A 25,648-nucleotide genomic window follows, 5' to 3' on the forward strand; every position below is an offset into this window, starting at 1 on the left:
CTAAAAGGGAAGAAGAATCATAAGGTCAGCCGGTACTTGGCTGAACTAGCAGTGGTGTGAGTTCTCAAGCAGGGGCCTTGTAAGTAGTTGACTTGGTTCATATCTGAAAGAAAATATATCGCGTATACATCACCCAAAGAAGAATATAGTTCCAGAAAAAAAATGGTTGAAATAATATCTGCAGAAATCCTTGTGCAATGAAAGAGATTTTTAAGCTCATATTTTAAAGCAGCTATTTGGACCTTTTAAAGACCTCTTGGAATGATTACATGTGTCCAGAGGGGCCAGTATCCATAATGGTGGTGTATGTAGGCTCTGGAATCAAATCCGGTGCTGCCAAGAATTGGGATTGGAATGTATTTAGTCTCTGTCTCAACTTTGTCAACTATCATTTCCTCATCACTCATTTATTGCTGCCTTGTATAGATTAAGATTGTCCAAGTCTGTGAAATATAGGAGAATAACTGGCACATTGTTATAACAAATTCCTTTCTCTCTCTCTCTCTCTCTCTCTCTCTCTCTCTCTCTCTCTCTCTCTCTCTCTCTCTCTCTCTCTCTTCCTTTCTTTCTTTTTGTTATTTGCACCCAAGCCACAGGATAAAACTCATCAAGCTTCAATCCCATGTAAGGTAATCCACATATGATATTATTCACAGCAAGGCAGTGTTACTGGGGTAAGAACGTGGCTATGTTGTGTACTTCATAAATATCCTGGATTTAAAGGGAACAGACACCAGAACATAATTTAGTTCCATGATTTTTGTGGTTAATCATGTGTCCAGCATCTCATCCCATAAGCACCATGACCTTTGTCTTCCTCTTGGGAAGCTGCATTTGTCCCTTGCTATTATAAGCATTCGCCAAAGATAACTCCAGGATAAAGTTTAACCTGGTCTCTTTTTATTTTAAACTTTTGTCATCCCTCTTGCCTTCACATAACATTGACTTTATGTCCGTAACTTCCAGTTGAATTATATTTTTAGAGGAGCTTAAGATCACAGGACAGGAGAGACAGAGTGAAGCAAGAGTTCACCACGTGTTTTCAATCTCTTAGCAGATAGTATTATAAACTAAATGCCATCTTTCCCCACTGCTGGGGAATATTTTCCCCCATTTCAGGGTTTGATTGTATGACTCAGCCAGTTGGATAGACAAAATAGCATATAAAATAAAGTAAGCTTGGGAAAATGAATTTAAGGTTCTCTGTAGATGATAGTTTTCTGGGTTCCTTACTCCAAAATGATGCAAAGAATGGGAATGAATAGCCATTAAAATTTAATTCCTAAAAATACCTCCAGAGATCATCATTGCCTTTATAAAGATACACGTAATAGTTTTGGTAAAATACTGGCCCAAATTTGCTATGGACATGTAGTTATGTGTTACTTGTTGATGGATTTCTCTTTTGTTCTTTATGACACCTCGGAGGGAGTGTCTCACCTCAGTGAGAATAGGTCTTCTTAAATTTCCATGTACAAAGGAAACACCTATGGATACAGTAAATAAATGCGCACATTATTCTGAGTCCATAGTCTAGTATGGAGCTTGAGGCTCTGCATTTCTAACTACCTGTGAGGTCATACAGACACTGTTGAACCATGGCCCACACTTTGAATAGCATGAGGTCTTCCTCTTTTACTTTCTCTTCCTACTTTTCCTGAGTCACATTATGGGTCAAATTGTACTCCCTTAAACAAAGATACGATAACTGGTGTCAGTGGCTCATGCTTGTAATCCTAGATACTCAGGAGGTTGGGATCTGAGGACTATGGTTCAAAGCCAACCCAAGCAGAAAGGCCTCTGAGATTCTTATTTCAAATTAACATCAAAAGCCCAGAGAAGGACTTGTGGCTCAAACATCAGCCTTAAGGACAAAAGCTTCAGGACAACACCCAGGCCCTGAGTAAAAGTCCCAGGAATGACAGAAATAAAAAAAATACAAAGCTCTAACATTAGCTCAGAATGAAAGCTTATGGAAAAATCTGGCTTTTATAGAAGTGGTTAAGGTAAAATGAAGCCAAAAGGCTAAAAGTATTGGTTTCCTTATAAATGGGGAAAAGATGGACAGAGACAGATATGTACAGAGGAAACATGGTAAATCAGGCAGATAGAAGATAGCCATCAGAAAGCAAAGAAATTCCCAAGATTTCCTGATGCTGAAACAAAACAAAAACAAATAAAAACCCTAAAGTAGACACTTCATTAGTGTCCTTGGAGAGAGAGCTTGATTTCAGACTTCTGGCTTTTATAATTATGAAGCAGCCAATTTCTGGCTCTAAACCACACGGTTGTGGAACTTTGTAACCTCAGTCTTGGGAAAGAAATAGATGATGATCCTAATGGCTTTTCTCTGACACCTTTTTTTATGCCTCTGACACACATAGACCTTTTTGGTACAATGATAAACTTAGTGCAATGTGAAGAATGTGAAGACAACATCTCACACTCATGTAAGATAACCACATAAACTGGTAAATCATTTCTCAGGTATGCCTAAGACTAAAGTTGGTTCTACTGAGGTCCTACTTAAGATCAACTGTCATTGGTCCATTCCTGTCAACGTAACATTTTCCCCATTGTCAGCAGAGTCTAATTTAAATTCCTTAATTATTTGTTCAACAAACCTCCACTTACATCTCTTTCCCATATCTTTGTAACTCTGCATGCTATTAGTAGACGTACCAATAGCTTTTTTTTTTTTTTGTCAGTCCCTGGGCCTTGAACTCAAGGTCTGGGCACTATCCTTCAGCTTTCTCAAGGCAAGAGCTCTACCACTTGAGCCACACCACCATTCCTGGCTTTTTGCTATGTATGTGGTACCGAGGAATCGAACCCCAGGTCTTCGTGCATGCTAGGCAAGCACTCTACTACTAGGCTAAACTCCCGGCCCCCAACTACTTTTCTTTTCAGAGACATTTTCTATACAAGAAGGGCTTATATTTTGAAGATCACATTGTGAGCGTTATTAAGTTTGTAATAAAGACAAGTAGAGAAAACAAATCCCCAGAGATTTGTTTATTAGGATGTTGGCAAGAATGAGGTAAAATAGGGCCGGGAGTTTGGCCTACTGGTAGAGTGCTTACCTAGCATGAATGAAGACCAGGGTTCGATTCCTCAGTGCCACATACATAGAAAAAAAAAGTCGGAAGTGGTGCTGAGGCTCAACTGGTAGAGCTCTAGTCTTGAGAAATTCCAAGGACGGTGCTCAGGCCCTGAGCCCAAGCCCAGGAATGGCAAAAAAAAAAAAAAGAATGAGGTAAAATAATCCCACTATAAAGTACCTAGGAATTAGCTTAACTAAGAATGTAAAGGACCTTTTTGACGAAAACTTTAAAACCCTAAAAAAGGAAATTAAAGCAGAACTAAGGAAATGGAAAAACCTCCCATGCTCCTGGATTGGAAGAATCAACATTGTGAAAATGACAATCTTGCCAAGAGCTATCTACAAATTCAATGCAATACCCATCAACATCCCAATGTCATTCTTTAAAGAAATAGAAGAGGCAATCCAAAATTTCATATGGAATAATAAAAGACCCCATATAGCAAAAACACTTCTTAGCAGAAAGAACAGCGCTGGAGGAATTTCAATTCCAAACTTTAGACTCTATTACAGAGCTATAATTATCAAAACAGCTTGGTACTGGCACAGGAACAGGCCTGAAAACCAATGGAATAGAACTGAGGACCCAGATATTAAACCACAGACCTATGGCCACCTAATCTTTGACAAGGGAGCCAAAAAAATAGAATGGAAGAAAGACAGTCTCTTCAACAATGGTGCTGGCAGAGCTGGTTAAGCACCTGCAGAAAACTAAAGTTGGATCCTTCTTTGTCACCTTGCACTAGAATTAACTCCAAATGGATCAAAGACCTGGAGGTAAAAGCTGACACACTGAAAACTCTACAGGAAGGAATAGGAGATACACTAGGCCTCCTTGGCACAGGTCGAAACTTTCTTAATAAGGACCAAGAATCACAACAAATCAGAGAAAGGCTGGATAAGTGGGACTGCATTAAACTGCAGAGCTTTTGTATGGCAAAGGACATAGCTAGTAAACTAATCAGGAAGCCTACAGAGTGGGAGAAGATCTTCACCAACCAAACAACGGACAAAGGCCTCATATCTAAAATATATCAACAACTCAAAAAATTGAATCACTCCAAAACTAACCTCCAAAGTAACAACCATCCCATTAAAAAATGGGCCAAAGACTTAAAGAGTCTTCTCTGAAGAAGAAACAAAAATGGCCTATAGACACATGAAGAAATGCTCAACATCTCTGGTCACAAAAGAAATGCAAATCAAAACAACTCTAAGATTCCACCTCACTCCAGTTAGAATGGCCAGGATCAGGAAAACGAATAACAACAGATGCTGGAGGGGATGTGGCCAGGAGGGATCACTACTACACTGTTGGTGGGAGTGCAAACTCATTCAACCACTATGGAAAGCAGTATGGCAGTGCCTCAAAAGGCTAAACATAGAACTCCCCTATGATCCAGCAATTCCACTACTTGGCATTTACCCAACCATCCAGAAACAAGGACATACTAAATTGACTAGCACAACAATGTTCATTGCAGCAGTATTCACCATAGCAAAGATATGGAACCAAACTACATATCCCTCAGTTGATGAGTGGATCAACAAGTTGTGGTATTTGTACACAATGGAATTCTATGCTGCTGTCAGAAAGAATGACATTGCCCCATTTGTTAGGAAATGGAAAGACTTAGAAAAAATCATATTAAGTGAAGTAAGCCAGACTCAAAGGAACTTAGGCTCAAAGGTTTCCCTCATTCGTCATAATCAGTAGAAACCTTGAGCTCTACTAGCAGAGATCTGCAATAGAGCAAAATCTTGATACATAAGGCCATATAATGTGAAGCTAATTGAAAGGACCTCCAGGATATTGAAACAAAAGCCATATAATGAATGATTGTTGTCCTTAATGTACTATGTTGTCTCTCATCTCCTTTGCTGTCCCTTGGTTATCTCATATTGGTATAGTATCTCACTTTGTTATCTGATATATTGAATTTATTTGTATTTGGATATTTGAAATTTGATAGGGAAGGGGGAAAACCAAGACGGGTGGGGGGTGGGGGGGAGGGAAATGGGTACCAAGACATGTGAAAGGGTATCAATGTATGTGAATTAATGCACCTTCTTTCTGGCAAATATCATGTAACCCTTTTACTAATTACAATAAAAAAATTAAAAAAAAAGAAATTAGACAGGGACCAGATGAACCTTAAAAAAAAATCTCACTAGCTAATTGATAGGTCCCTTCAAATCAGACTTATAGCAAGCATGATTCAAGCACACTCATAAAAAAAGACAAATTACTTACAACTATTACAGACCTATGCTTATACTTTAAAAGGATAAAAACACACATAAAATCCATGAATGTCAAAGTGTGAAGTTATTAGTTCTAATATTTGGCCATTAGATTTCACAACATAGTTCACACATTTTAAAAAAATATGTCAGTAGTTCTCACTTGGGGATTAGAATACTTTCTAGAGGTGTCTTGAAAGTATGGAAAAGGTTTTGATTTTTCATATAAACAGAAGAGTTATTAGGATTTAATGAGTAAGGGCTATAGAGCCAAAATATTCTTCAAAGTAATCTGAACTATGAATTTACAATCTTGCATAAAATTTTTTCTCATGAAATCTTCTGTTTTCTTTCACCATAATGGTTATTATCTCATTCTTTCCTTTATCTATCTATTCGCCAAATATAAACAATTATTTTGTGTGTATGTGCCAGTGAATTCAAGGCCAAAATGTTGTCCTTGACCATTTTTTTCTTTTTGCTCAAAGCTGGTGCTCTACCACCTGAGTCACAGATCCCCCATTTCGGGCTTCTTGCTGGTTTACTGGAAACAAGAATCTCACAGACTTTTCTGATTGGGTTGATATTGAACCATGATCCTCAAATCTCAGAGCCACCAGCACACAGTTAAACAATGACTTATTCAGCAAGCTATTAACTTGGGTCACAGCTATTAACAGGGTATCTATTTTTTATTTTATTTTATTTATTTGTATTTTTGTATTGTCGGGGTAATGTATAAAGGGGTTACAGTTACATTTGCCAGGTAGTAGGTGCATTACTTCTCACACATTAATAGGGTATCTATTTTTTTCACAATCGGATTCACCTGTTTTATCTGTTACTAATTCTTTTCCCTTAATCTCTAATAACTTTTCCCCAACTTTATCTTTCTACCTGGCCTAGAATCACTCCTTCACAAAGTTATAGTGATTCAACTTGATAAAACAGTTCCATCCACAAATTAGCTTTTTGGTAACTTCCTCTATTATAAATCTCTCTCTCTATATTATATATATATATATATCCAGTTACAACACAATTGATACTAATAGTGCAGGTTTGAACAGAGTTATAGAAAGTCTAAATAACTTTCTCATTGTCCAACAACTCATTCAAGCATTTCACAACAGGCCTGTTTCTAATACCTTTGTAATCAAAGAATATAAAATATTTCTGACAGCTAAAATCACCCTCTTGTGACTTCTCGTGAACTTTAGAAACAATCTCCTCCAAAATTTTTACATACACAGATTTCGCCTTCATGAATAAAACTTTGCCTAAATTTCTATTAATAATAAATAAAATGTTAAGCATTTCTGGACTTTTGTAGCTAAAAGCCAATCAATAAAGCAGTAACTCCTAATATAACTAGGAAGTCCTCTGTGGTTTTCCTGTGCCTGCGGGGCTTTTGAAGTACTATGGATTTGCCTTAATCTGTTGCTAGGAACATTGCACATTGTTCCAAACAGCCTGCCAGTCGGAGAATTCTGGCGTGAATGACATAAGTGTTGCCTTTATCCAGGTCAGAGGATGGTGTGGAGTGGTGTGGGAGGTCATGGGAGGAAACTGGAAGTGAAAAAGAAACAGGCTATGCAAGTACTAATAAGAAAAGTGCAAAGCAAAGCTCTTTCCCAGCGAAGCCGTTCTGCTCTCCACAATGCACATACCCCTGCACTCAGGACAAGTTCAGTCTAAGCCTGATGAATGCAGGCCCCATTGTCCAGCTCTGGCTTCTTCTTCATCATCACACCAGTGGGCATTACTGGTCAGAAACTGAACATGCTAGAGACGATAATGTCACTATGAAACTTCACCCACATGTCAGACTTAGAAATGAGGAAAGTTAAGAAAAAGAAATCAACTACCTCTGTTTTTCTTCTAACATGCATCTGGTCTAAACATAATACATAGACATAGGCTTGAAATTAAGAGAGGGAATCTGAAGCCCAGAGCTGGTAGTTCATGCTTATAATTCTTTTTTTTTTTTTTTTTGCCAGTCCTGGACTTGAGCTCAGGGCCTGAGCACTGTCCTCGGATTTTCTCAAGGCTAGAGCTCTACCACTTGAGCCTCAGCACCATTTCTGGCTTTTTTCTATGTATGTGGTACCGAGGAATCAAACCCGGGTCTTCATGCATGCTAGGCAAGCACTTTAACCACTAGGCCAAACTCCCGGCCCCTCATGCTTATAATTCTATCCATGAGGGACAAGGAAAGAATTAACTAGCAAAAAGCTGGGAAATGGAAGTATGGTTCAAGTGGTGGAGTGCCTGTCTGAAGTAAATAAAGTAATAACATAAGGCCCTGAGTTCAAGCTTCAGTGCAGACACACATATCCACACAGAAGACTAAAAGAAAGTAACCTGTAATTTACAATTATTCTAACTTTGTTTGGAGCTTGGGAACCTGGAAAGGGTAGGGAGTGGACAGTATGTGGAAAGGCCCATGATTTACCCCTTCCTTCTGCTATGGTAACTGCTATAACTGTTACCAAGCCCACCGAGCTACCTTTCTCCATCCAAGTTGCTGCTGACATAGGTATAGCATGTAGTGGGTATATGGCATGTATGGGGTATATGACATGTACTGGGTATATGACATGTACTGGGAATATGGCACTACTGCATATATCACATGTACTGGGTATATAGCATGTACTATAGATAAGTGAGCACCTGAATGCCTTCTTCAGCCATACAATCAATTTGCTATTTCACAACTTCAACTCTCTGAAATTTATTTATTTATTTACTTATTTTTGCCAGTCTTGGGCTTGAGCTCAGGGCCTGAGCACTGTCCTTGGACTTTCTCAAGGCTAGAGCTCTACCACTTGAGCCTCAGCACCACTTCTGGCTTTTTTTCTATGTATGTGGTACCGAGGAATTGAACCCAGGTCTTTGTGCATGCTAGGCAAGCACTCTACCACTAGGCCAAACTCCCGGCCCCTCTAAAATTTATTTTGATAGAAGGAATATTTTATTTTTTTTAATTGTACCAAACTTCACTACTTTTATTAACTCATTCACCCTCCTCCCATGGTTTTGAAGTTCCACATTTTTACATATTAAGTCCCTGAGGGAAATTCCAGTAACTGGAATGGAAAAACTGAACAGAATAAAAAATTCCATTTCCAAGCAAGGCACTGATGGTTTATGCCTATAATCTTAGCTATTCAGAAGACTGAGTCCAGGAAGATCATGGCTCCTAGGCAGTGCAGGCAGAAAGATCTGCAACTCTATCTCCAATTAACCATTAAAATGATGAACTTGAGGTGTGGCTTAAGTGGTAGAGTGTCATCTGTAAGCAAAAAGCCAAGCAGAAGTATAAAGTCCTCAGTTCAATCCCTAGTACAGGCACATGTGCATGCGTGTGCACACACCCACAGAAGCACACAAAATTTTATTTCCATTGAGACGCCTATATATAGTTTCTTCTCTTTAAAGTGTTTGATGAATTAAAAGAAGAAATACAGGAGAAAATCATGTTTTTCAAGGTTATCTTTGCTTAATTATATCTCTGCTTTAATTATAATTAATTCTATTCTATTGCAGTAGTTCCTTAATACATTTGGACATTTTTCATTAGTTGAGAAATGACAGTTTTACCAGTTGCACTGAAAAATGAATCACATATGTATGTCCCTTGACATATTTTATGATTGCTAGAAAGTGCATGACTGGTCCTAAATGCTTCTAAGTGATAGGAGAGTCAGCTTTTTCTTGGAGAATAGAATTCATTTAATTTCATTCTTTTGCATTTTTATGTAAATTACATTGAATGTAACAAGATATCCTTAGGGAGTCTGTAGAAAATGCTGCCAATAAGTGGCTAGTTTATTCATTTACTTGTTTAAGTAACAGTTGTTTATTAATTATTTGCCAAATGATAATTCAAGTCAAAAATGAAAGGGGAGCCTCCAAAGACATATTCCTTTAATAATTCCAGCATAATATAATGGACCATGAGAGTACTAACTTGGAAGTATTTATTGTTGGACTCAAATTAACAAATTGCAGTACAGGACAATAATAGGAAAGTTTATTTACTGAGAGTACAATTCTTTCGAGCCATTTTGTGAGTCTATAGTATTGAACGTAAAAATCAGAAATGAATGAAAAATGCTCTGGAATTTGCTCAGAAAGGTGCCTGATAGAGCACAGCCATCTAGATTATTGATGGCATGAACTTTGCAGCTGGCCAGAAGACACCACTTAGTTTGTTCTTGTTTCTGTGTGTCAGTCTGTATTAATCATACCTTTTCATTATCTTTATTTCTGATGCTTTGACAGGGTTTTGTGACTCTAGGAAATCTGTTCTTTCCAGGGTTAGTTGCTTTCTGGAAGTCATAAAAGGAAAGCTCACCTGGCAGCCTTCCTTTCAATTCAAATTGATCAGCTCTGAAGACATATTCCAACCATTAGGCTCACACTCAGCAAGCCACCATTCAACTACTTGAATGAGAATCATCCAAGCTGAGAACAACCACAGTTTCAAGTAGTAGAGACAGGTGGAAATCACAAATCCTGAGACATTTACCCTGCTAGCTTTGTTACTTTAGATGCTGTAAAAGGCTCTTACTTCAGTTTGCCTATTCTATTTGCCCCTGGCTCCTGACTCCTGATTGACCTTTTGCTTTTCTTTTGGACCCCTTCTCAAACCTTTCTGTATGAGGACTTGAGAACTATAGACTACCACTTCAAGTTTCACCATACTTGTATAACAGTATAACCTGCATTTGAAATCAGTTCTGGAATGAATTCAGGAAGAAAATGAGACACTATGAAATGAGCCATATATTGGCATGGTTCAATAAATTAAGTCAAATAACACCATTCCACAAGATAATAAGAGCTCATGGATTATCAGTATTTCAAACAAAATTGCTTATGGTAAGAGGTGAATATTTTTGAACCTTGCCTTGGTGCAAACAACTCTGAGATTTAAAAAAAACCCACAGGGGGCCAGAAGCATGGCCAAATGGTAGAGTGCTTGCCTAGCAAACACACAAAGCCCCAGGTTCAAATCCTCGGTACCACATGCACAGAAAAAAGCTGGAAATGTTGGTGTGGCTCAAGTGGTAGAGCTCTAGCCCTGAGAAAAAACCAAGGACAGTGTGTAGGCCCTGAGATCAAACCTCAGGACTGGCAAAAGAAAAGCCCAAAAAACAAAAAAAAAAAACTGATTTGGGGTTGGGAGTTTTGGCCAAGTGATAGAGCACTTGCCTAGCATGCACTAAGACCGGGTTCGAATCCTCAGTACCATATACATAGAAAAAGCCAGAAGTGGTGCTGTGGCTCAAGTGATAGAGCTCCAGCTTTGAGAAAGCCCAAGGATAGTGCCCAGGCCCTGAGTTCACGCCCTAGGACTGGCAAAAAACAAAAACAAAACAAAAAATCAACCCATAGGAATTTCACTGATAATATTTCCTAAACAGGAATTGTATTGATTATAATGCAGGATGAGTATCCTTAATCCCCAAACTCAAACTCCACATTCTCTATAACATTTTCTGAGTCTGAGATGACACCATAATGGAAAACATCATCCCTGACCTCATGTGACAGAGCAGTCAAAAACAGGTACACTAAGATTGTGTGAAATTATCTTCAGGACAGATATATAAAGTACATGTGAAACAAATAAATTTGGCTTTCAGTCTGGGTTACATTCCAAAGATATCTCACTATATTCATGTAAATATTACCAGATTTAACATATCTGAAACCTAAAACATTTTGGATGCATGAAATCTAATATATTGCTGAGATAACTATTCCTTTGTGCATATATGTGGTGGCCAAGGATAACAGGTTACCCTTCGAGGTGACCTGTTTTTTTTCGATTTTCCCAGAACATCCTTAGATTGAAGACAAATGAGGCAGAACTCTTGAGTAGACAGACAGGAAACATTTAACAATCTTTGCCTCTGATAGGGAATCAATCACCTGCCACATTGGGCTTCTACTCATTTCTAATACTTATAGACCAGGGTTCTGCTAAGAAAGTCTACAATTGTTAGGACACTGAAGCCTCACAGAGGCATGGCTGACTTTTATACACCAGAGAAACAGTTTAAAAAGAGGAACGATTCATTTTGGTTCCCAATTTCAGTCCAAGGTCTGCTATTACTGTGGGCCTTGCAGCAAGATATGCCAGTGACAGGATTGTGTGGTGGATGTTACTGGCCTGATGGTCACCAGGAAGCAGAAAGGATGGGCCAAGTCACTCTTCAAAGGCATACCTCCAGTAGCTTCATTTTCTCTCACTAGGCCATGTCTCCTAAGGTTCCACCAAGGCTCCTAATAGCACAGCCATCTTCAATACATGAGCCTAAGGGGAATATTTCATATTCAAGGCAGAGCCGATATCTATCTAATAACTTCTCAGCTATTATAGCCTACACCTTGCCCTCCATATTTCTTCTCTATAAACAATCTGGGCCTTCTAAAAGAAACTACAAGTAATCATTAAAATTTGTGAGTCCTCATTTTGTTATCTCAATCTATTTCTTTGGAAGGAGTTAGTGGGCAGAGTAGAATTTTGTTGCTAAAGAGATGAAAAGTATTGAGAGTAGTATAATCTACCCTCACAGAGTAAAAATTGCATTCCACCCCTGGTTACTGAAAGTCTGTGAAAAGAAAACTGTTAGCACATGGAAATAATTACTGTAGATTTCTAAGCCTAAGTTAGACTAGATGGATATAAAACAAGACTAGCAGAAAGGCTGGCACAATATCTACAGGCATGGCCTGTACAACAGCCAGTCTTTCCCACGAGTCACCCGCCTCCCTCAAGCAGTGGATACTCAGAGGAGGTAGGTTTTTCTTCAGTCTCAAGAAATAATGTATAACTGCTTTCGTGCTCAAAGTATAAATTGCCTAAAGAGATCGACTATAGGTGGAAAGAAAGAACATAGAGAAAATTAAGTGCTTGGTAAATGGAAAGTCTAAAATTATGTGTTAGGAAGAGAGGGTGAAAGAACCCTATATGTTAAGATGTTTAAACATTTTCTAACATTAGAAATGCTTCACAAACATGTAAGTGAGGGTTAATCTTTTCCCTTAATGAAAGGAGCTTAATTGCATAGAAGCAAAAAATCTGAACAATTTTTTGCGTCAGCATTTATAATCTATAACCCTTCTAAACCTCTTTGCCTGTGCAAGTAAGCTAGTTATCTAAAGAATAAATGCAGGCACTATCCAAGATGCTCTTGGCTGTTTACTGTATGGTTCACGCAATTCACTTAGCGTGGAGATGACACCCTCCACGAGGGCACCCTCGTGTTTACAGGACGGTGGTAAGAGGACCTCCCGCATATCCTTGTAGTTATATTAAATATTTGTTAAAAGAGTCAACTCTTAGTTTATGGTAGCACAAAAGTCAGCGTAATACAAGTTCCAATATGAAAGCAAATAGTCAATGCTTTGTATTTTTCAATTTCTGTATCTGTGAAATGAAATAGTATTTTTCTAAACTCAAGTAGAAGCCACATTCAGAGTCAGATGTTCTCTGTTAACCAGTCTGCATTGTTCTGGTAGCATCTGAAAGCAAGAAGCCTTGAGGTAAGTACCCAAGAAAATTTCAGTCTACGATATACATGTATATAGAAATAGCTGGCATTGTGGACACTCTAGAGTACTGAAACATTCTTGATCAACTGACACAATTCAAAAATAGGATTAACCATATTTGGTATTATATGTTTGTTTATTGTTTTAAATAATTTTCATATGGTTTCATACAATTATTAGTTTTCAAAGTCTATCTAAATGGATATCTACATATAGGTATTTATATATTTATATCGATATTATATATTTATAGATAAATAGATATTTATATATATTTATATATATTTGTGTGCATATGTGTGTATGCTGATAAATCAATGCCTCAAGCACTCAGCATTTTTGTATACTTCTGGTGCTCTACCACTTGAAGCATTCCTCTCTAGTATGGCTTGGCTGAAGATGGAATCTCATAGATTTTTCTGCCATGTGGGCTTTAAACTACTCATTTCTCCAAGTTTCAGTCTCCTAAGTATTCAGGATTACAGGCATGAGCTGTCAGCCCCCAGTTTAAAATTTTTTAAAAAATTAATGCAGTGTTATAGTTTTATTAATCCTGGTAAAAGAATTCAACTTAATTAAGACAGACAAGTACATTCCCACACTGATGGCATGTTTTATTAAGAATTTTTGTTCTTGGCTTCATTTCTGCTGACTCTGAATTTCTTTAAGTATGTTATTGTTCTTTCATTATACAAAAATTTTGTGGAGTTGGAGTATTTTTAGTCTTTCCTTATATTTATTTTTAATAAAAAATAATTGTTTTGCTTTTAAAAATTTTAATGGCTTTTCTAACTTTTTTGCTAGCTATAAAATAGTAGATTCCTATACTTTCCAATATAGGAATATATTCCATGAATGCAAATATTCTGTATCTGCTCAGTCACCCAAAACCGATCTCCCTTCTCTCTCTATTATATAATTTGCTTCAGTGGCTTATAAAACTGGCACCAGTAAGGTCCATATGTGAGCATGCTTTTCATTCCTATTGTATATACTTACGATGTGATCATACTGTATTTTCTCATGTGTTTTAATGAGTTCACATTGCAGCTGTATTGTCTGTCTGCATGGAATTTGAAGTACACAATTCAAATATACTGGTAATAAAAACTATGGGTTGGTTAAAGTAATTATAAGTTCATCACAGCATATTATTTCAATGTTTAGTATTATTTATAATTGTCTCCAACAGTTGTTTTAAAAGATCTCTCTCTCTCTCACACACACACACACACACACACGCACACACGCACACACACACACAGGCATGAATGACCACGTGGAAACTTTTCTTTAGACAAACAATCACACAGTATAACTTTTATCATCAGACCAGAGACTCCAAGCCATCGTATTCTCATGAAATTTACAACTATTAACAAGTTGATCAAGCAGACTACAATACGGCAAGTACTAAAAAGAAATTCAGAAAGAAAGAAAAGAAGAAGCAGCATTCTAGATTTATAGCTCAAACCATTTTCATATGCCTTCTAATTAGCACTGGGATTCTGTATATGAACAACTATACCACTTGACCTTATTAATGAAAGAAAGAATCCAAGAAAATGGCACTGACAAGATCAAATTTCAGTGCAGAAAAATCTCCTGTTGCCACAGTTTGGACTCCTCGGAGAGCCGAATGGATCATGATAGAACAGATCCTGAATTTGAACTGTTAGCCCCAAATTATCAAACACAATCAACAGCCATACCTGGCAATTTGTCTTCAAATAAAGGAAAAAGCCCCCGGCTCTCACCTTGCACAAACATACACTTCAGTGGTCAGTGAGAAATGCAGGCTGGGAGACAGCAGCTGCTCTGTCCTGAGCGGCTTAAAGCACATTTGAGCCGGGCTCAGGTCCTATTCTCTGTGCTGCCTGCAGTTCCTTCCATGACTCCATCGCCCAGGAATGGAAACCTCGGCGCTCTCCCTGTGCTAGTGGGTTTCCCAGAGCTTAGCTCAGGTGAAAATGCTGAGTCCTGCAAGGTCACCACAAGGTGAATGCACCCGAAAAGTGTGCATGGAGAAGAGGAGCAGCTGTCTGTCGAGGGAAAACCTTAAACTCCAGGCATGGACACCTTGCCTTTCAGGAGATTCTAAGCACCACAAATCAGAGCTGGGACAATGGGAGGTCAAAGAACAGTAAATCCAAGAATCTCTGATGGCACTGAGCCAAGCATCCGACTTAAGGACATTCTTTAAGCAGTAACCTCTTTTTTCTAGGCGGGCTCACACATGCACGCGTGCACTCTCTCTCTCTCTCTCTCTCTCTCTCTCTCTCTCTCTCTCTCTCTCTCTCTCTCTCTCTCTCTCTCTCACACACACACACACACATGCACGCACACACAATGACAGATGCTAGTGTAGCCATACTAATTGACCAGCCATTTTTCTCAACTCAAAAGGATTTTGCTTACATTTTCCAGGTAACAAGCTTAAACAAAAAGGATCATATAATATTATTATCATTTTCCCAAATCAAAATAATTCTAAGTGAAAAACAATTTCTGCTTCATACACTAACTCCTCTTAAATCTTTTTGAGTCATACAATCTAGTGTTTTGTGTGTATGTTAGAATTATGCAAACAACTCCTGTGTTAAGAAAATTAGCAGTCTTTTCAGAGCAGACAAGATGGATTGAAATCTTTCCTAAAAGTCTCACCATCCTTATGGCTGTTTTAACTTATGTATACAGAACTTACTTTATAGGGTTTTAAAAGGGAATTTCTTGCATAAAATGCAATCTGTCTATATTGCTTAAACAGGTACACATGTGTTTATAAGTGTTTTCCCTTTAGAATGAGTCTTTAAGTTTTTTTTTAATGAGTCTTTAAGTTTTTTACTTCTTAGATTTTGATATTCAACTCATAGGTGATGAAGCAACATTTAAAGCTTGCAACTACTTGTGAAATAGTGTTAGTTGCATATTTTTACTACTTGTCAAGTGATTATTTACAGAACCATAGGATTATCTGAATGAGAAGTTATTCTCACCCCTTAGCTAGTTTCCTTTCCTTCACATCCAACACCACTGTTCACTAGCAATTCATTTCACTGCCCCCGCACCTGTTTTACCATATACATAAGCCATAGTCTGCTCTGTCCATTTTCCTGGGTTGGGCTGGTGAGCATGAAGAAGAGCAATGAGTAGAACAACATGCTCTGTAAATATTGTAGAGCTAGAACGCGGGAGGAAATGCCCTTACTACATTTTTCTCCCTCTAACTGCCCTAATTATTTCTGGGGCCAATGAATTACCTTCTGTATTCTTTAGGAGGTCTGGGATCCACAAGAGATTGCTTGTATCAAGGGGACTATAAATAGATTTGAAGATTTTACTGAACTGCTGTCTTCTTTGTGGCACATTGTCATACATCCAGAGTTAGTTAATTATGAGCCACACAAATTCAGTCTAGGCTTTGAGGCAGAACCACACCAGTGGAAACTGAGCAGTGTTCATGTGCTGTGACCAAGTTCATAACCTAGAGTGCTGATGGAGGGGAGGGGAGAAAGGGAGAAGGGAGGGTTTGGAGAAGAGGATTAATGAAGGGGAAAGGTTGGAGATGGAATGCCAAGTTCACCACTGAGTTAATTCAGTAACAAATGCATCAGGGCATTCATGCTAATATTCCTACAATTACTGATGCATTATTTAATGGTGAGGTTGTGGGAGTGTGGAGAGCAGGGGAGGGAGACAGGTGGAGATGAGTGGAGAATCTTGCAGTGTGACTATGCTTGTGTGTTTTATGAGACATCCAGGGCTGGAATATTCAGGAATATCATTTCAGTTAATTCTCATAGTGATCCTATGAGGTAGCTGTTATTATTCTTATTTCAGAATTAAGGATAATTAGTCTGCACACTGTTAACTAGTGAGTGATGGCTTGAATTACAATTAAGGCCTACATGCCTTGAGTTTCATTTTCTGAGTAAATTAGTTACTTATAACTTCTTCAGAAAAAGAAAGAAAATAATATTTGCTTTATATAGAGAAGGCAAGAATGCAAATTAGCAACAATAATAAAATAGAAACTGTGGCAATGGCTTTTCACAAAAGAAAATGTAGGGGCAGAAGTTTGGCCTAGTGGTAGAGTGCTTGCCTTACATGCACAAAGACCTGGGTTTGATTCTTCAGTACCACATACATAGAGAAAGCTGGAGGTGGTGCTGTGGCTCTAGCCTTAAGAAAGCCCAAGGACAGTGCTCAAGCCCTTAGTTCAAGCCCTAGGACTGACAAAAAAAAAGAAAAAAAATACAGTCAAACTTTCAATTATTTCTCAATTCAAAACATACTAAAATTGGAAACAGACTTTTGAGCACTTTCTTCAAATTCTTACATTGGCCCACTAAGGTATTTTGTTTGTTAAATACTACAGCTAGTAATAGGCTAAGTATAATAGCCACAGTAGGAGACAATTGTGTATTGCTTCTTTCCTTTCTTTTTCCTAGAGCCTTCATTTGTCTCCCTTGCATGTTGAGATACTGATGTCAGAATCAAAATTCAAAAAGGAATTTGCACTGATGTTTAAAAGAATGAAGAAGCTGGGAGACTAACTGAAGATAACAATCTCCAATTAACTCCCTAAGTGCAGGAAGTGGAACTGTGCCTCAGGTGGTAGCCTTGAAAACTCAGAAATAACGACCAGGCCTTGAGTTCAAGCCCCAGGATCAGCACGCACACACAGACCTCACACATTATGAAGAAAAAAGCATTTAGAAGCATGGAGAAAGCAGTCATCTTTGAAGAGAACAAAGATGTTTTGGTTTCCTGGTTGGGTCCTTGCTGCCCCTCCTTCCTGAGTCTCCTAAAGGAGACGTCTAACTTCACAAACATACTCAAGGACATCTGGATGGAATTGCTTAGACCCTTCCCACCTAATAAACAACTACATTCAAAGCAGGATGCAATTGTTTCTCCTGAGGAAATTAATGAAAACATAAAATAAAATCAGCTGGGTACCGGTGGCTCCTACTTTTAATCCTAGCTACTCAGGAGTTTGAGATCAGAGGATCATGGTTTGAAGCCAGCATGGGCAAGAAAGTTTGTAAGACCCTTATCTCTTAACTATTCAGAAAAAAGCTGGAAGTGGCACTCTGGTTCAAGTGGTAGAGCTCTCCCCTGAGCATAAAGAGGCTCAGAGACAGCACCCAGGCCCTGAGCTGAAACCTCATGACCAGCAAAATAAAAAAGGATAGTAAAAATAAGAATAATTTTATATCACATAAAATAAAATCAGATGAGCTCTTTAGCTTTTGTCCACTCTTGTGGTCATCACATACTAGTTTCTTGTCTTCTCACATGACTTTTAGAATCAAATGGTTCCTGGGCAAGAAACAAAAAGCAAAATTGTCCCACTCTCCCAGAGAAATTGGTAACAAGTCTGGCACAACTCCTAGAGGAGACACTGGGGCAGAACCCGGTTGAGTTTGTAAGGAATTACACAAAACACCCACATATTTATGCTCTATGATGAGTCAATTTTGCTGAAAATGTCAACACTGCCCACAGACAGTTGGGCATTTTAAATTGAATTTTCTTTAGTTACCTTTAGGAATGATCTCAGTAGCAAATAAGTGAAATGTTTCGAGAAAAAGGAAAATAGAACCAACAAAAACAACAAAGTGTTAGCTGATAAGCAAATGAGTCATTTTGATGATAAAACTAATCATTCCCTGATATGGTCTTGAATATTTCTGTCCTGATTTACGTAGTCCCAAATTAGGCTAACATAGACAAGGAAAAATGGAAAGAATGTATGTCTTATCAGAAGTTTATGGTTTTTCTGACTCTTCATCACTTTTCCATTGGAACACAATTACCAGTAATAGAGCAATGACTTACTGAGTATAATTCGTTTTATTCTACAGCCACAGAAGTATGGCTTAAGGAAATTCAATGTCACTCTGTTGTAATATAAGTATTACCTAGTAAGTCTTTAGTGTTGTAACATCTTTTGCAGTCAAAACTAAAGGGGAACAGAACCTTGGATTCTGAAAGCTAGGATGGTGGAAACATCAGGTGAAGATCATGCTAAGCATACAAAGTTCGACAAAACAAAGCACCAGCTATCTGAAAGAGACCCTTACACAGGACTCAGGATTTGGGTTAAAGAGCCTACATTTTGAACCCCTAAGAAATACTGTATTATGAAAGGATTACTGTACTATTTATATTTAGTTTTTTAAAAAAATTTTTATTTTATTTATTTATTTATTATTTTTGCCAGTCCTGGGGCTTGAACTCAGGGTCCTGGATACTGTCCTTGGACATTTTTTGCTCAAGGTAGCACTCTGCCACTTGAGCCAAAGAGCCACTTCCCGTTTTTTTTCTGTGTATGTGGTTCTAGGGAATCGAACCCAGGGCTTCTTGCATGCTAAGTGAGCACGCTATCACTAGGCCATGTTCTCAGCCCTGTATCCAACTACTAATCCTGATAAAATTAATTTTATGGAAAACTTCCATTCTTCACTTGTTACTAATCTAATAAGTAATTCAATAGTTTTATAAATTTGATGTCCTCTTTTATTATAGAACATATTTCTTATTGAAGGATACTAGTAGGCAGAGAACACTGCAAAGCCACATGAAGAAAAATGAAATTATTCTCTCTCCTTACACCACATACAAAAATTAATTAAAATAAACTAAAGACTTAAAAAGCAATATCTGAAATTATAAAACACAGAAAAGCACAGGGAAAATCTTCTAGACATCAGTCTTGGAAATGATTTTGTACCCTAAAATATAGATAACAGAAGCAAAATAGACCAATGTAAAGATTAAATTCAAGAAAGAACTCCTTAGCAGAGGCAAAACATATATACTGTAAGAAAATATTTGCAAGGTGTATACCTGAGAAGACATTGATATGCAAATATGTTAGAAATTTGAATGACAGGAAGTCTTGTCAATTCTTGCTAAAATGTAAACTGGTATAACTAATACAGAAAATAATATGTACTTTCTTCCAAAAGCTGAAAATAGAAATATTATAACATTCAAAATTCCCAGTTCTGAGGATGTGTCTAAAGGATTATAAATTAGTATTTCATATAGATAGCGGCACTCTCATGTTCAGTGCAGCACTATTCAGTGTTGCCAAGACATGGACTCAACCTAAGTGCCCCCATCTATAACTGAATATAATATATAATCATATAGCCTCCACACAACGGTATATGTATATATTTTATATCATAATATTTAAATAAGAAAATACTCATTTTTTAAGAAGGAAAAAATGTCATTTATGACAACATGAATGAACCTGGAAGACCTTATGCTAAAGCACAGAATGATACTGCATGATGTCCCTTACCTATTCTGACTAATAATGCGATGCTCATGGGGCCAGGAAGAAAAAGGAAAAAAAATGAACGGTGTAGTAATTAGGGTTAATAATACTCTATGGAACACTTTTTGTTTGCTAAGAACTTAATTACACTTACTTGGGTTGGTGTATATATATATATATATATATATATATGAGTTTACTTAAATATATTTACATATACATGAGTTTACTTATATCAAAATAACAGTCCACTTCTATACTATATATATATATATATCATCAACTATTCCTTAATAAAACTGGTGAGAGAAAAAAATGGAAAATGGAAGTATTTCTTTACAACTCACCACCACCACAACAAAATCAAGGCATACCTTTCTTTGTACAGATATTTAAAATAAAATAATATTTTTAACATCTAACAAAAGCATCTAATAAACCCTCTGTCAAATTAGCATTATATTTATTCAGTTTCTCTTTAAAGAACTACAACATAACTCAGAGATATGAAAAAAACCATAGGAATTTTATAATTGAGTACACTTACATCCTCAGGCAAAATGTTCCTGAACCAGATCAAAATAATGTTCTGTATGTGAGTCAGGCTTGAGAAACAAAGTAAGATCTTGTGTTTAGCTGTTCTCATGCTGACTTCCAAAGTTTTGTCTTATGATTCATATGCAGGTAGCTGGCTCTTTTCCCCACCATCATTGCTCTAACTAATCAAGACAAAGAAATACTTGGAGAAGGAGCTGCCTCATTGCTGCATACCTCCTAAGTGAAAGTCAGGGACATGAGTTGTGCTGAAGACTTACGATTTAGTCTGCACCCGTCTATTTCCAATAATCATACTCTTCATGCAGCCTTTAAAAATTAGTTCCTACATCCTGGAATGAGCTACTTTCTTTATAATGAATATAAAACCAGAATAACTTTCTAGAAGTGTGGGGGGTATGGAGGGAACTATTTGGTAGATTTTAGACTTGAGTATAGGCTTTGAGGCCCGTGGAAGTCTTAGAAGAGTCTGTGACATGGCAGGCTTCGGTCACAGAAAGGGGGAGAAGAGCCTGTCAGGTGACTTAAGAGGTCATCCTAGGATCAGGTGGTACATTGTACCGGGATGATTCAGTTGTTTATTGTGAACCTTGAGGCATTTTGTAAGGATCCAGCCTTGTATCAGGTATTTCATTGGCTAAAATTGGAAAAGTTGTAGTGGTAAATTAGGAAAATGAGGCCCTGTCATGGTGTGGTGACGGCAAGTGTCTAATGTGAACAGATCTCTGGAAGAAAAGAATATTTCCCAGGAACTGAAGGAAGGACAGCTGGGTTTCTAGGTCTTCGTGGGAGACTGTCGAGTAACCTCCTGCATTATCTGCATTTTATATGGGAGTAGTCAACTTAAAGCTTTTTTTTTCATTTATAATACCTAAGTACTTACACAAATAACTCGCCATTTAATAATAGTTTATGATTACAAATATCTTGATCAATGTCATCCCTTTCAACATTTTCACAATAACTTCCCTAGCCACCTTTTTTTTTTTTGCTCATTCATCTTAATTTTGTCAGATATACATGGGATTTTGGCTGCATTCTTCTCTCTTCTCCTCTTCATTTGGCTACCCCTTCCCCTTTTCAATTTCACCCTATCTCTTTCAGGTATCCACTTCCTGCTTTTCTTTTCTTTCTGAATTTTTGACTTTGTCTTTCTAAGGAATTAAACTGCCTTGAATCTATGATAATTCAGTTAATATATTTGTATCCATTTGCATACCATAGAAAAATTCAGTTTGGGGTTCTAAATAGAGTATTAAATTAATCTAGATTCTGAAAAGAGTGTGAATTAGTTTCATGCTTTACTTGTAAATTAATGAATGACACAAAAACAGTTCTAGATCCAACACACTGCTCTTAGTAACTAAAATACTCATAAAGCTAGGTTTGAGAGGTATCCTAAAAGCTACAAGATTAGTTTTAATTAGCTTGGATAATTTGATAATCACATTATAAAGAAAGTACTGATAATTTTCAGAAGACATGTTTATGATCAAGGTAGAAAATACCAGTGACATCACCAGCTTTTATTTCCCCACAAATTCCCAAGGCCATGTAGAGTTGTAAAACATCTGCTAACTAGGGAAATTTTAAAATTTGCAGTGTGTAAAAGTTAATATTAAATATTGTGTAGCATGTAACATTTAACATGTTGAGACAAAGGATTGTTTTGGTTTTGTGTAGTTTGTTACTGGAGTTTAAACTCGGTCTAGCGCTGTCCCTTAGCTTTTTTGCTACATCTACCAGCTCTACCTCTGCTGTTTGTCTGGTTAATTGGAGATGACTCTCATGACTTTCTTGCTCCAGCTAGCTTTGAACCACAATCCTCAGATCTCAGCCTCTTGAGTAATGGGGATTATAGGTGTGAGCCATTGGTACCAGGAAAAGGTCAAGCTTGTTTTGGCCTGAATCTGTTGCATCTTTACAGACCATTTGAAATGCTTCCATTTTTAATACACATTAAACTGCTGAATTGATGCAGAAATGTCATAAACTCTCCATAGTAGATGCCAGTAATCATGTAGATCAAATCACTTAGTTTAGTGCTAAAAATATTGATTGGATGATTCTCCCTTGAAACTACAGTAAAGCACTACTATTGAAATAAATCTTCTAACCAGTCAGGAACATAGAAATATTTGCATAGCTACAATACGTAGCTATTTAGCCCTAATATGTAGTTATGTAGCCCTTAAACTTGTTCTGAAAAACAAAACTAATTCAACCAAGTGAAGACTGAGGATATTATGAATACATTGCTTTCATGTCATCCCCTCTGTGACAACATCCCACGTTTCTAGAAACAGTTTTAACAATATTTTTTTCATATATTTTCTATGGCAATTAATATTTGCGAGATAGAAGGTGCATTATTTCACATACATTGATACCCTTTCTCATGTCTTGGTCCCCATCCCCCCATCTTGTTTTCCCCCCTTCCCTATCCAATTTCAAATAACCAAATACAAATATATCCAATATATGAGATAATAAAGTGAGATACTGTAACAATATGAGATAACCAAGGGACAGCAAAAGAGATGAGAGATAACATAGTACATTAAGGACAACAATCACTCATTATATGGCTTTTGTTTCTATATCCTAGAGGTCCTTTCATTTAGCGTCATACTTTATGTCCTGATATATCTAGGTTTTGCTCTATTGCAAATCTCTGCTAGGAGAGCCCAAGGTTTCTACTGATTCTAACAAATGAGGGAAACCATAATTACTAAAATTTGATCATAAAATTGTGTATTTCACTGGAAAATAGAGCATCACTAAAACAGATAGGGGCAACAGAAGTTCAGTATAACAGATTTCCTTTGTACAACCCTTGGAAAGCTAAAGGATGCAACAAGTTTCCAGAAAGTCAAGGAATTAGACATAAAACAAATGACTTGCCCAAGACCCAGTTACAGCAAGTAGATTAACTGTGATTATTAAGCAGGCTGACTGGACAAAGAATCCACACTCTGATAATTCTACTATGCCATATTATGATGCCTATCAATGTGATGCTGTACTTTGTTTTAATTATGATCAAGAAGAAAACAGAGAAATAGAGGCATGATCACGTGACAGAGAACCTGCAGTTCCAAAACTGAGGTTGTGAATTTTGAGGTCCTGAGTTCATGACCCCTTCCCATCACTCACAAAAAGACACAAAATAGATAGCATTCCACTAGAATTATAGTCTTGTAGAACTCTGTTATTACTCTGGATACTATCCCTATTATTTCACATGGGAAAAATGGATTCATATAAAGGTTAAGAGCATTTTTCAAGTCATGCAGCTACTTGTGACTGAGAACTAAAGATAAATAAAATACAGTCTAAAGGAGGCTAGTAATTTAGGTTGAGTATTTAGCTTAGTGGTAAAGAACTTGGCTAGTATGGACAAGACCCTAGGTTTAATCCCCAGCATGGTTAAATAAAGAGAAAACAGTAACTCACTTATCTGAAGGATAAATTTAAAAAGTTTGAAAGGAAGCCTTAGTAAGATCTGTGATTTATTATTAGTTACAGTCCAAGAACTTTCAGTAAATTTTCATTATCTTCCCAACATTCCTGATTTTATGATTATAAAATAAAATGTTACAGATAAGAAAATTGAGCTCATATTTTTAATAGTCTCTCAGAATTACACAAAGGGCAGGTATAAATAAGGATTTGCTTCAAAAGACCAAGTGCTTTCAAATATACTTCTGGGAAGCTAATCTGAGCCTATATTCCATTTTTGCTGTATGAATAGTATGTCCTTCTGTCCTAAACCTGTGGACTGTAAAGGTGATATCTATGTTAAATTTTACTAAAATGAGAGCGAGAGAGAGAGAGAGAGAGAGAGAGAGAGAGAGAGAGAGAGAGAGAGAGAGAGAGAGGAAAGAAAGAAGGAAGAAAGAAAGAAAAAGTAGAAACTTCCTTCAATCCTGGACTTACAAAGTTCACTCTCCTTCTACATAACTTCTTTCAATCAATCTTTCTTTTGTCTTATGGCTTTTAGAAATGTAATATTATGACTCAGATGAAGAAGGATTGAAGAAAGATAGGACGTTCCTTTTACATGGTCCGGAAATTTAGCTCTTAGAGCATCCTTTCCCTGGAGAGGCTAAGGAACAGTAGACAGCTCTATTATATCTTACCTGAAGAAGCTCAAACAAAGCAGTTCTTCCTGAGATAGCAGAAGGAGATCAGAGAGAATTACACTGAGTGATTCATCTTGAATCAGAAAGGGCTAAAGGAATGGAGGAGTTAGCTGAAAGGAAGATAACTTGCAATGCTGTGCTACTGGAAGTTGAAAAGTTGGCACCTGTCCAGATACTAAGTTAGAACAACAAAGTCTGAAAATACCCATTTATCACTTTAGGATCTATCCTTGAGAATCTGGCTGACTTTATTCTGATGCTTGCTACCCAGTTTTCTCAAAAGGATCACAATGAATAAAAAAGCCTACTTTTGGACTTGGGAGAAAAACAAAAGGAATGTTGGAACATCTGGTCTCTTCCATCACTACAAGAAGCAAACAATAATGTAAAACTGTCAGAACAAGAGCATAAAAGTCCTTGTTAGTGTGCATTGGTAAGGAAAACTCATTCCCTCTCAGAAAAAATAGGTCAACATTGTATTTATCTTTATAAACACACAGGGTTACAGGGGTGGAGAGCAAGAACAGATATAAAGAGAAATATTTAGAGAGGTCAAGAGCAATGTGATTGAACTCACTCTGCCTAAGAAAATACATTCTCCATGACCAGGAAATCATGGAGGCCTAACATGATGGTACTTAAAGTCCCAAGGGAAATTACAGGACCAGGAGGAAAATTAAGTCATGTCCACAGCTGAAGCCATCCTTGAGCCCACAGCATTGAAGAGGAAAA

At 37.2% G+C, this 25,648-nt stretch overlaps 1 protein-coding gene across 5 annotated transcripts in view; it reads right to left on the reverse strand.

The window, feature by feature from the left end:
• The window catches only part of Arhgap24 (Rho GTPase activating protein 24), a 460,279-nt gene that overhangs the window by 131,452 nt on the left and 303,179 nt on the right, over window positions 1-25,648 (reverse strand). The window contains exon 1 of one of the 5 annotated variants that reach the window (XM_090343275.1): window positions 14,677-14,828. The exons of the other annotated variants lie outside the window; for them this stretch is intronic. Coding sequence (XP_090199401.1) covers window positions 14,677-14,689 — 13 coding nt within the window. The 5' untranslated portion in view covers window positions 14,690-14,828. Of the gene's footprint in view, window positions 1-14,676; window positions 14,829-25,648 lie in introns of those variants that run through there. 5 annotated transcript variants of the gene reach the window in all.

The sequence above is a fragment of the Megascapheus bottae genome, chromosome 13, assembly GCF_031878675.1.
Source record: "Megascapheus bottae isolate mThoBot1 chromosome 13, mThoBot2.hap1, whole genome shotgun sequence".
Classification (NCBI taxonomy): domain Eukaryota; kingdom Metazoa; phylum Chordata; class Mammalia; order Rodentia; family Geomyidae; genus Megascapheus; species Megascapheus bottae.